Source organism: Eurosta solidaginis, chromosome 4, assembly GCF_040869045.1.
Source record: "Eurosta solidaginis isolate ZX-2024a chromosome 4, ASM4086904v1, whole genome shotgun sequence".
Classification (NCBI taxonomy): domain Eukaryota; kingdom Metazoa; phylum Arthropoda; class Insecta; order Diptera; family Tephritidae; genus Eurosta; species Eurosta solidaginis.
This window is the reverse complement of record NC_090322.1, coordinates 268,603,645-268,617,181: the sequence shown is the minus strand read 5'-3', so window position 1 is coordinate 268,617,181 and position 13,537 is coordinate 268,603,645. Positions and strand designations below refer to the sequence as shown.

At 36.0% G+C, this 13,537-nt stretch overlaps 1 protein-coding gene across 4 annotated transcripts in view; it reads right to left on the bottom strand.

Annotated features, from left to right (window-relative positions):
• LOC137251450 (uncharacterized) overlaps positions 1–13,026 on the bottom strand; it is a 152,638-nt gene extending 139,612 nt beyond the window's left edge. For all 4 annotated transcript variants that reach the window (XM_067786048.1, XM_067786047.1, XM_067786046.1 and 1 more), the window contains exon 1: positions 12,472–13,026. In XM_067786048.1, the coding sequence (XP_067642149.1) occupies positions 12,472–12,529 (58 nt within the window). In that variant the 5' untranslated portion in view covers positions 12,530–13,026. The remainder of the gene's footprint in view (positions 1–12,471) is intronic.
• Between the last annotated feature and the right edge of the window lie 511 nt (positions 13,027–13,537).

Here is a 13,537-nt window from a genome sequence, read left to right as displayed (position 1 = left end):
AATTGGAAGAGAAGTTCGGCCTGAAATCTCTTCGGAGGTTAAAGCGCCTTACATTTATTTATTTATATGGCAACATAGGTGCTTTCTTACAAAGATGTCGCAACAACTTTTTTTGTTCATTTGGCTACTAAAACGGTCAATTACGAATCAACGATTTGTGCGCAGTTGATTCAACATCTTGTTGCGATGGATAAAAATTGACAGAAATTTGGTTGAATTGACCCGTATTTCGGTTGATTTTACCAGTCTTTTTCTTTCAGTGTATGTAATAGTGAATAAAAAATGAATAGCAACAAATAGGCAATTCTTAGAGACCAATTGCAAAGCGAGCAACGGGACATTCACATGGCTGAGTGGTTAAATGCATCTGCTTTTACACCAGTATGAAGTATGAATGTTGGAGATTCGTGTTCAGCTCCCGAAAAGCTAGCTGATGAAGAAGTGAAATTCAGAAACATGTCCTAGTAACCATTGTCATTTGTAAACTTTGCAATTTCTCTCTAATATCAATACTTCGATCGTCTACACTCGATACATTATTATCCGAAATTGCTGTGTAAATATATTGTGACGAATATTAGTGACACTAAGTGATATTCGCATCACAAGTCTGATGCTAAGTAAATGAATCCACAACAACAATAAAGCAGGCAGTCACTTGTATCTACATAACCGAATCAATCATTATGCCTACACCTATGTACGCACACGCAGCGGAGAAGAGACGCACAAACACATGCATATATCTTATCTGAGATGCTCCCAAAAGTAGGAAATTATCTGTGGAAGTGTCACTCACATATATACATATGAGAAGCTATACACGCGCATCTGTAGTTATAATTTTATAGCAGTAACTAAGTTAATTCTGGAAACGCCTAGAAGTATGGAACGAGGCAATCGAAGAGTATAAAAGCGGCAACAGTAGAGGCACGACAATCAGTTTCATTTAAGCAAGCTATCAGTAGCGAAGTATAAGTGTTATTGTGAAGTACTTTAATAAAGGCCGTTTTGCATGATTGAATAGTGGAGTTATTTATTCAACAGTTTAGTGATTCGAACGTTAGTAGTAGAAGATTTGGAATAAGCGGAATTTCGGAAAATTCGTTACAGTATCTTTATGAACAATATACATTTTTCCTCGCCAAATATGTACATGGATTGAAGCGGTAGAGACTACAGATCTCGAATTTATATGTATGTTCTATTTGTGTATTTTTTAGTTTTGTATAGAAAGTGGGCGTGGTAATCAACTGATTTTGTGATTCATGTCTAGGGCGATTCTATTTTGAAAGAAAAATATGGTTATAAATAATATCACCGTTTTTGAAGTCGATGCAAAGATTTTCAAAAGATTCGAGGGGTCTAAATAGGCTTTTTTCAATATAGCCAAATACAGTTTTTAAGTCAACCTTGCGAAGTTGATCATATAAAATTTTAGCAGTATAGTCTTATAATTACCACAGAATTATATATCATTTTAAAATAATGTTTATTTTTTTTTTCAGGAGTATTAGTCGCGTTCAGAAGAAGTAGTGTGTTGAATTTAATTACAATATACATATTTCTTTACGTTATTGCAAGAAAACAACCTGTGATGATGACCCCAAGGACAAATAGGCGATGAATGGATGGAGGAATAGACCAATGAATGGGTGAGCAATGCTAACATAAACTTTTTTTCGGTTGAGACTACCGTTTTTCCGGCTGATCGGTCAAGTCGGTTGTGGCTACCGAAAAAGGCGAACCTTTTTCAACTTGTATACCCAGTATAATGTATGTATATATCCACCGTTTTTGAGCTAAAATATTTTGGCGTATATTAGCATCACTATGCTGTAAGTAATTAATCACAACATCGAAAACAGCAAGCAGCCACACTTATGTACAAGGCAACGAAGAACATTCCATACACATAACCAGCAGCTTGAGGCAGAGAGATTATTTCACATACATATATGTAGCCGGCAGCTAAGAGCAGAAGTTCTTACTCACACATACACACGCATATGGCTACAAAAAAACATAAACTACAGATATACGAGTACATGTATATAGCTAAATAACTAAGCATGAAATGCAACTGTTCTAGAAGGCATGTTCGTGAAACGTCTAGACCTTAGGAGAAATGGGCGAAGGAGGTAACCCAGAGTATAAAAGCAGCGCAAGCTGAGGAATCAGTTTGACATAAACACGCTTTTGTGAAGTACGTGATAATTGTGAAGTAGAGTTTTAAATAAAGACCATTTTGCCATTCTGAATACTACAGTATTTTTTTCGACAATTCAGCGATTGGAACGTTAGCAGAAGGTATATAATTATCAGGAATTTCCCAAAACTTTGCTACAATATATTTTCCATAAACGTTCAATTTTTAAAAATAATCGGTGTACGGAATTTCACGATATTATTGCTGCCGAAAAATTGTAGTGTAAGTTAGATACCAGCGGGTTTACGTCCAATATATTATTTGATTTTCAATAGTCAAGTCGAAATTGCACAATGTTATTAGCTCTTCTATGTCATGTTTTGAAATTGATATACTTTGGAACAAAGTTAAATCAATAAAGTGACTTCGCATTAATTTAATGAGGTGTGGAATATCAGGAAACCCGAAAAATTATTTTGAACTGTCAGAAGAATGTTTGAAAAAAAGGTTCACCAATCTCGATTTGCATCGTTCTCGATAATCTTTGGTCTCCAGGACAAAGATCACTGACCTCCCTAACAACCGTACAGCCAATTTGGTTCAGCTCGTGTATAATTAGATTAAAACTACTTGCGGCCATCTTCGTATCAAACTTATAAAATATTGGGTGCTTCCAATTTCGACGCAACGACCGCAACATAGCGACCTGAACCTTTCGCGACGGAGGCAAAATTCCGTAGTATTTCCGACCCAATGCCCAAATGCAAAATAAACTCACAATAACTTAGTATACTTGCAAATTATAATAATTTTTTTTTAACAGTCACGGGTGGGACACAACATTTACGCTATTGATTAGTCAAGTTATATATTATTGAACTCTGCAAATACATATAAAGAAGGAGCTTGTTTTGTTTCAATATTTTTATTTATCTTTCTTAATTGATTTGATTTCTAGTACAATCTCAAATATGAGTGTTATAAGAAGTTCTGTCACCAATTCAATGTGGCAAAAAGAACTACTGTGAAACGGCGTGAGTTCCAAGTACTCGTGAATTTCGATGTGTAACCATACAGGTGTACGTCCAGGAAGACAGTGTCAGTATGCCCATCGTGAGCCTTAAGTCTTCCCTCTTCAGAGATATGAGCCACTTTGTGAGTCTAATATCGTAGGGTTTGCACATGATCTTAGAAATTTTGCAGCCCGCGCTTTTGTTCACGCCTTTCCTGCTTGACGGGTTAGGACGTCTATCGTCGACTCAGGGAGTGTTGCACCCTCCTTTGCCAACTCATCGGCCCTTTCGTTACCTCCTATCTCTTTATGATTTTCCAATGCTTCTTTGCATTCCAGAACACTTCTTGATCAAGTACTGTGTGAGATTATTGCCTTAATCGCAGCCTGCCTGTCAATATATAAATTGACGCGATTGCAGCTTAAGCACGACTCCTCCAGAATTTCTGCTGCTTTCTTCACTGCTATAATCTCCTCCTGAAAAACGCTGCAATATTCTGGCAGCCTGTAGGATCTACTTATTTCTTGGTCGACACAGTAAACAGCAGACCCAACCCCTTCCATTAGTTTGGAACCATCCGTATACACGTGTATAGTATGTTCTGCCATTTCTGCACCTCGGCACCAACCCTCTGGCTAAATTTTGGCCCCAATATCTCTTTCGAAGCTCAGGTACGGGACCATATATTCCGTTCGCCCTATATTAGATGGCGCTATACTGCTGTGGCCATAAGGCCTGGGCTCAGACTGCCCCGAGGCCTTAAGCTTTGTTACTAATGCGATGTTCGCACCCTCCGTTGGCCATTAGGTCTGCAGGCGAGATGTGTAGAATGGCATACAATGCTGCAGTCGGGGTAATTTTTAACGCTCCCGTTATGCTAATCATTGATACTCTGCTTACCCTCTCAAGTTTTTTGGTATACGTACTTTTTTGTGTGGCTGTCCACCAAACAATAACCTCACAGTAAAGTATGGGTTTGACAATTGCTGTAAACACCCAATGAGAGAGTTTGGGTGATAGGCCCCACGCCTACGCCTACATTCTACATATATCCGCCATATGGAATACCACTTCGAAACACTACGCCTACGCTTACACTTTACATCTTACGTTTACATTCAGGATTCTCCATACCGCAAAAGGCACACGTAGTGCGCAGTGTGCTTAACGGCAAAATATAAAGCACGTTACGTATACGCAATGTAGGACTATTGGTTAACTAAGGCGCCAAATACACGACACGAACATTTCCGCGAACATTCCGCAATCTTGTTCGCAGCTTTGGCCATACACCATACGAACTTTTGGCCGAACATTAGTTCTCTTTCAGGCAGCGATGAATACGGACAACAATTGTACTGCAGCAATATTGCATAATCTTTGCTTTTTACTTGCCACAATGATGGCAAAGATTTATACATTTCAATAAATTCACTCAGAAATTTTTTATTGTCCATTTTACTTTTCCGCGCACGTCTGTTTCGTTCAGAAATTACTAGGATTATGAGCTATTTCGCCATACACGCACGAACAGTTCGCGCAAATGTTCGCCAAAAATTAAAATATTTTGATTTTTGGCGAACATTTGCGCGAACTGGCAAACACCACCATACACGACAGAAAAGGTCGCAGAAACATGACATAACGGGAATGTTCGCGGAAATGTTCGTGTTGTGTATTTGGCCCTTAAGAAAGTATCGTTGATTTCGTCGATGAAGGTGCAAAACGTTTAATCAACATTTATGTATAGTATCGCTTATAGCGGATTTATTACTAAAAATCAGGGCCGGATTAATCCTCAACGAAGCCCTAGGCAACCATCAATTTGTGGGCCCTTTTTCACGTCCGTTCCCTTCTTTTTTCGATTAAAAAATACAAACTTATATCTTTCATAAAAATTTTATTGTCACAATGTTATAATATCAATAAAATTACTATCTACATTTTAAACATGCCGTTTTCTAAATTTGTTTTCGGTAAATTCATCAATTATATCATCAATATCGATTTTGTTCAATAAATCTGACTCAAAGCAAAGTATACCTAACATCTCGAGTCGCTCTTGTCGCGTTGTAGCTCTTCCAGCAGCTTTGATACTTTTTAATTGCGAGGAGGATCGTTCGGCAGAACAATTTAAGATCATTAATTTAAAAAAAAAAATCCGAATAGCTATTTCTGTGTTAGGAAATACATCGGCTAATTGATCTTCGATTAGAATCTTGTACAAATTACTATGAGTTTTTTGTGCATCAGTGTATCTGGAGTTCACATTGTGGTGATTAAAACCACGTTTTAATTTATAAAAACTTTAAACTATATTTATTAATACGCCAAAAAGTGTGGAGATTGAAAACACGTTTTAAAGTTTAACCTATATTTTATTAATACGCCTAAATGTATGCGTCTATTTTATTTTTTTATTTTTCACAATAATCAAAATTTTTGAAAATTGAAAAATCAATATTGAAAATTAAAATATTGATAATACATTTAAAAATTACAAAGTTCAAAGTAACTAAAATGCAAAGTTAAATAAAAATAATAAGAACCCTACACACATAACTTTGGAATTGCTTCATTTCAATGAAAAATTCTTCCAAGTCTCTAGAATAAAAAATAGCTAATTTATTTATAGCCTCGTCGATGTCTCCATCATTTAGAGAAAAGTTGATGAGAAACGCAAATCTCTTTGAAACTTCCATATACTTTCACTGTGAAGATTGTCGATGATTTCGAGGAAACCTATTGTCCTAAAATCATCGCGAGTCGAAAATTCTACTTCTGGAGCATTTCCGCCATTAGGTTGTTTTTTTCTACGACAATGAAATAAACTCTCTTCTAACGATCCATACAAAAAACCACACGTTTTCAAATCTGCTTTTTCGCTTTGCAATAACTTACTCACTGAACGCATAGCAGTCAAAATAGAGTTGAAGGCTTCTACACCCTCTGTTCCAAAAATAACCGAAATTTTCCAAAATAAAAACAACCAGTGTACATTTTGAGATAATTCTTTTTCATTATTCAATATACTCTCCTTTCACTTCGATACACTTCTTTGCACGCTAATACAATTTATCAAATGAGTCGGAAATATCCTTTTTACCTTGTCTAGTTCGTCGCTCGTCGCCTTTTGAATGCGGTCAATTGAGTTTTATTTATTTGAATAAAAATTATTTTCAGTTCTGATTATATATTTCTCTCACTCTCTAGAATTTTATGTTTGTAAGAAAATTCTAGAAGTCTTTTTCATTTTTCGGCGGCCCCCTAAAATCGGGGGCCCCAGGCAACAGCCTATTCTACCTACTTGTTAATCCGGCCCTGCTAAAAATTATTCAGTTAGCTGAATATAAGTTACTTATTTTATGGACATTTCCATCAAACTGGCTTATTTCAATTCATATTCCAACTCTCAGCATTGTATTAATAATAGTAAAACAAATTATTTAGGGCGACATATGGGCGATTCTCCGCGAGCTCTCAGTTTTACTAACCCAAAAATTTGGGGAAAAAAATATTCGATTTTCAAATATTTTCAGTCATTTTTCTATAAGTTTTTGTAGCTAAAAAACATTCCCAAAGTGGACGAGATACAGCTATTAATTTCTGTTCTTGATACTGAAACCTGATTAAAAAAAGCTAGTATGACTCGCAAGATTTTCAGTAAAATTTTATGGTTATGCCAGCAATCTTTAAAGAAAAATGGTACAATAGACGGTACTTAACTTAAAACTACAAAGATACAAGTGCCACGGTTGTGACACGATTTTTTGATACGTACCGTTTTTCCAGTTCTTCAGTGTTTAAAAATGGATATTGGTTATTTTAAGACTGCAAACATTAACATGGAATATGTGCAATAAAGCAGTACCAACCTAACGATTTGAATAACATTTTTTACTCAAAAACTCATGGACACTTTTCAAAATCAAATTACAAAGCGAAAACAGAAATGTTATCATCAAAACAACATTTAATATTGCAGATTAAGTCAAGTATTTAATATAATGACAGCTTATTACTCGTGTAATTAAAGATTAAAAAAGTTACCACCTAAAATGTTATAAAAAATGAGGTTGTAGGCATGCCACAGTTATGACATTTGTATGGTATTATGAACTATAACTTCATAAAACTGATTACCAGTCAATAAAATTCAACATGAAACTTTAAAGTTAACATAATTTTAACTCAATTACATAATTTAATTCATAGAAAATGTTTTAATATATTTCAAATTTCGAAAAGACACAAAACTGTAAGCTCGCGGAGAATCACCCATATATCCGAATATATTTAGGCTAAGCTGCTCCTTCAATTTTTAGTTTTTCTAATAAACTGGTGGGACTTACTTGATTTATGAAGAAATCAACTACGGGTTTTAATGTTGCGTATTTGCAAGGACGTGCATTTTATTTGTGCATTGTAAAAATACATACATAAGTTTGCACTGCAATGATGCTAGACCATTTGCACAATATCCCGAACTGCCCTCATAGGGGAGGGGAGTGTAGTAGTTTTACACAAAACACCAAAAAATTATACGGCTATGCATATGCTACGTCATGGCAAATACGCAACATAAAAACCCATAGTTTATTTTTTCAATTTTGAATAGCAAGTAATTAACAACTGTCAAAACAATGCAAAATATGCAAAAAAATTTAAAACGAAAAAAAGTTGTGCAGGATCCGTAGCTTTCATTTGTTGTAGCAACGTTTCCAACACCAAATACACAAAATTTTGAACTCCCTAAAGTAGGGAGTATAAGGGTACTTTTCCTAATTTCTGCCCCATTTAAACAGATAGAAAGCTTCGAATTTCAAACAATTCTTACATATATTACAAAAAATGTTGTCTAAAAAAAATCGTAGAGATCGGTCATATATATAACTTATATCACATGTTTGCAACGTATCAACAAAAATAAACATGATGCTAGAACCGTAGTTTACGGTTTTTGAGGTTGCGTGTTTGCCATGACGTAGCAAATCCAAAGCCGTATATAATTTTTTGGAGAATGCAATGCTAAATATCTATTGATTTTGGAATGCAATCCACAAAGCATGTTTTTTGATCCAAATTGTGTGGTATATTTACAGGCGCGCATCAACAGAGCCTAGTTACATTGGATTTTTAGCAGCGCTTTATGTAACAATGCCTCCGCTGTTCATTACTACTTACTTACTTACTTACTTAATAGGCGTTTTCCATAATTGTTCAGGAGAGCAGGTAAAATGTTTTTTATGTTTAAACATCTTTTCTCTTGGTATGGGAGATCTTGAACGTAAGCGTAAGCGTAATAGAAGTCTTTGTAAGTGGCATGCTTTAGGGGGGATATATGTATGTAGAATTTAAATGAAGGCGAAGTGTGTGGTATTGGTATGCTGTATGGTGGAGTAGATAATGTAGGCGTAGTGTGTAGTGTAAGCTAGAAGCCGACCACTCCGCCGCCGCCGATTAAGTGACCGGCGTAAACCTCTGAATTGAATGGCTGGATTTCAGAGTATCATATTATCCACAACTTATGAATATGGAAACATACTGCTGACGTCAATGGTATTTTTGACGATCTGGAACTATATCATTAACTTGCGGATGAGTATCTGGGAGTCTTGTAAAGCGAAAATTAAAAAAAAAATAATATTTCGAAAGGTTTTGTTTATATGTATATAACGAAGTCGACGTTTCGGCCATTTCGGAAAGATCCGCGGTTTTTGCCTCAAAATCTCGTGGATCGTTCAAAAAATTTCGGGAGCTATGCTAGCGGAGAGAGGGAGAAATACTTAAAATGGTCACACTTTTTTAGCGTAGTTTCACCGAAGGAGATGTTCTGAGCTAGCTCTAATACCCGACGTCGCCACGATTTCTTTAAATCATTCATGGCCACATGCTGGTCATGCACAAAGGCGACTTACGGTTGCTAGCAATTATCTACTAATAGTCATGACTCTCGTGGCACAGTTTTAACGATTATCATCAATGCTGGCTTATTGTTGATCGTGCCAAAGAGCGACTTCAGTTTTTTCGGCTGTTTTTAAGAGCTACAATTCCCGACGTGCGAACAGTAGCAATCCCGACCACCAGTCGCTACCACGCACCCTGGCTCTTATTCCATATGCTATCACAGAAGCCATAGGAAGGCGACTTCGAACTCATACCTTCGTCGACGACACTTTCCTAGAAGCTCTAGGTCTAACTCCGAAGACATTCTGACGGATGTTTTTGTTGCGTTATGCTTCCGAGTTACACAAAAAAAAAACATCTTGAAACGTCAGGGAGTAACTATTCGGTCAAGGATGCCGCCCTCGAAATCATAAGCAGTCTAAGTGGATATCATTACGTAACTCATGGGTGAAAATCGTATAATCCTTGGCGCATCTATATAATTTAAACTTTACAAGGACCGTGGATATGTAATTTCTACCTTGGATGGTTAATAAAACAGCAGAAACGTCCGGATTAATTATCTTAATACTTTATTCTTCAGTCGTCAATCCAATCATGAACCGGAAGTCCACCATCTTCTCTTTTCTTCCTTTACAATGATGTATTTTTGCTTATTCTATTAATTAGTTGACATGGTTGCATTTATGATCTTACAGATAAAAGTTTATAAATGTATACCAAAATTTGCAGACGTTTGTGTTCGATACATTGACCTCAATAGTCTTCGTTTCCGGCCTTATGATATAAGAGCTCATTATGGATGACCGCCTTCAGTTAGGGTAGTAGAACAACCGGTAATTTGGTCGACTGTCTTGAGAAAGCTTTGAGTATTTTTGCGAAGGACAAATCCTAACCTGGTTAAAAAATTTGCCTACGTATTCACATTTGTAACTGGAGCCGTCAGGTGTAGGTCGTATTTAAACATGTTTGATAGGCTATATCCAATGTGATTCACTCCAAGGGACTATTTGGGGATAGGGCCGCCATCTTTAGGAAATGTCAAACCGGGATACTTGGGTGTTGAATGATGAAGTGTGAAAATCAAAATTAAGATTTCAGACGCTATTTTATAGTTAAACAAATAAAGTGATTTTTCAAACCCTTCTCATACGTGTTGAAGATATATGCAACTGCTAAGTTTTATTGCCGTCATCGTAAGTGTGCGCTGAGAATCATTTCAACGGAGAATTTAAACCACTGGAGCCTACTAAAGGATTTTGCATCACTGATTTCGCTTATTCTTTCAGTCAATCGGGATATAAAATTCGGCACCTTTTTCGCGTAACCTGCTTTTTTAACAACTTGAGGACAATTTGAAAATATGTTCGACTGGGGACATTTTATTTAAAATTATTGTACTCTATTAATTTAAAAAAAAAATTATGCGAAGTGAGCATATAAATTTATTATATAACTTTTCTTTAAGTGTTTTGTTTTAATAACTTGGTGAATTCGAAGATACAAAATCCGTGTTAAGTTGGCATTGAAATCGCCCGTTTCTCAAATAACTTTTGAACGGTTAGAAAGTGTTAAATTTCGTAATTGGTTTTTTATAACTGGCAGTGATGCGCATCCCTTGATACCCCTTTCAACCATATCGGACCAATTTTCGAAATGAACAATAAATGGCCTAGACAGTCTTAAAAGAGTTGAAAATATAGTAATGCGCCGAACGCCGCCGCCGCCGCGCCGATATTTTTAACATTCGTCGGCGGCGTGCGAAAAACGTCTCAAATCGGCGGCGGCGGCGGCGTGAATCGGCGGCGTATATCTCTAGTGTAAGCGTTGTTTGTAGAGTAGGCGGTGTTTGGAATGATATTTGGGATTGGAATGATATATGGGGGAGTAGAAAATGTAGGCGTAGTTTGAAATGTAGGCGCTGTGAGTGGATTTGGCATGCTGTAGAGTAGAGAATGTAAGCGTAGTGTGTAGGTTAAAAGTTAATTAAAAAAAAAACATTCTCTGTGCGTAAACCTGTATGTTTACACATCGAACTCGCGCCCTTTTATTATATCAGGCCCACCTTAATCCGTATGCATGTTTGTGTGTGTGTTCTTACTCAGAAAAACTTGCATCAGCAATGGAGCGGCGGTTCACAATGAAGTATAAACAGCATTAAATACCAACAACATCGCGTATTTTCACGTACAATATTCCAAATTTATTTATTTGTATAGGTTTTTTCTTGCGAATTTTTTCCTAAATGTGGTCACAAACATACACACAGTTTCATACAGAGTACTTAATACAAATATACACATCATTAGTGAATGTGTTATGCGGCAGTTACTCACGAACGTACGTACCAAAAACGTGTCAGCTGACACGACCTATCTTATGAGTGTGCATTGTAAACGAAAACTCACCGACGTGCAACGCCCGTACGTACGTAGCCCGGAACGTAGAAATCAAAACAATTTGGATTTTTTCCATAAGAACGTGTCAGCTGATCGCTCTCTCACTAGACAGAGTTGCCTAGTAAACTTTTGTGCGCTAATTTTTGACCGTTTGCAGTTTTATGAAAAAACACCTAATTAAAGTTTGAAAAATTGTGAAAATAATTCGAAATAATTATGTAAAAGTGCAGATTATAAATATGTAATCTATTTATATTTATTCCAGCCTTTTACAACATCAAAAATTAAAACGGAAAAAGTTGATGTTTCCATAAGCATGCATGCAAAATGGGCAATGGCAACAGTGCTTAGCTGTAAACAATACACACATAAATATGTTATGTACATGTACACAAACGCACACATTGATTCGTACGGACTTCAGGGTTCGGTCAAACGTGTTTCGTACGACAAACGTCCGTACGTACGGCACACGTCGGTGGGTAATTGCCGCTTAAATCCGCCTATCCAACAGTTGCAATTACGCGTAAATAAAGTTAGAGAATAATTACAAAATTGCACACGGCAATGGTTACTAGGACATGTTTCTGAATTGTACTTCTTTGTCAACTAAATTTTCGGGTGCTAATATGCGAACAAGATTACCTGCATTCATATTGGTACTACTTGAATGTCTCGCTGCACACTTTTTTATTTATCACTAAATTTTATTCCTTCGATAAGGAAATGATTGAAATCCAAGGGTTATGTTATCCATCATGTTGAATTCTTTGAATAAACACTTTCACACCAACTGGATGACAACAAAATTATTACGACCATTGTTGGTTAGGCGATTTTGCTGTGGCACGATATGCGGTTTTGCTCATTTATGTATCAGCGATATGTGTATTTATGTATGTATGAGTGTGTATCTCAAAGAATACGCACAGGAGTTTTTGTGCGATTGTTATATAAAATGTATGAGTCAATTAAAACTCGACGTACATATGTACATACTTACCTTGCGTAAAATATAATATATTAAAGGATGAAAGTGACACAACGGAATTGGAAGACATGCTTCCATATTATTATATCACATCCGAAACGCGTACTTGCCAATCCTTTATAGATTCCAAAAACATATACAAAAACGACACCGCCTTTACAAATCCTTTCAGTTTTGTTTAATGCTGATTCGAATTTGCTTTGAATACATTTTTCGATGCATAATAAAATTTAGTTGTATTAAATGCGAAAAGATAAAATCTAAAATTGTTAAGGTACAAATTGGTTGAAGTCCTGTTACGACGAGATACCAGACCTCTAAAATACTTTATTGCATAATTTTAAGAGATCCCATTACATTGAGGAGTATTAAGTTGCATATGTACAATTATTGGCATGTTTTAGACGACAATGTAGCACAATTTGCTTCAAATATCATTATTAGATATATTTTATTTTTACTTATATTATTATTATTATTATTATTATTAATTATTAACACAACTTTATCGAGGAGCTGACTTTTCGTTACCGTTATACTATGCATTTCGTCCGAAATATTTGACATTATGCAGTCAACTGAATGGGGACTATGTGGTATGGTAGACATAAATTGAAATTTTCCAAGCATTCCTACATCGTTACTTTGGTCAATAGATTTCTTTGATATCCACCCGCTGGTTTCACCCAAATAGAATCATATGCATACACACATATTTACTTTTGTCACCAAAAAATTTGAGCCTTATATAAAGCTTACTTCATATGGCTAAAAGGTTTACGGCAACAAGCCTTAATTCTATAAGCTGTATTAGTTGTATGGTGTATTCCATGGCAGCTGATTGTATTTATTTTTTTTTTTCATTTCACTGGAGTAGGGATTGTCAGACGGAGATGGCAAACTCAAAATGAAACCAATACATTGACAACATTTTCTTATTACGCACAAAAGCTGCTAAGTTTTATTGCCGTCATCCAGTGAGTTTTATAGCTCAGACTCACGCTCAATTCTCAAGGGAATGTCCGGATCATTGAGAGACTTGAGAAGCAGATGTGATATTTTCGCACACGTGAAATGT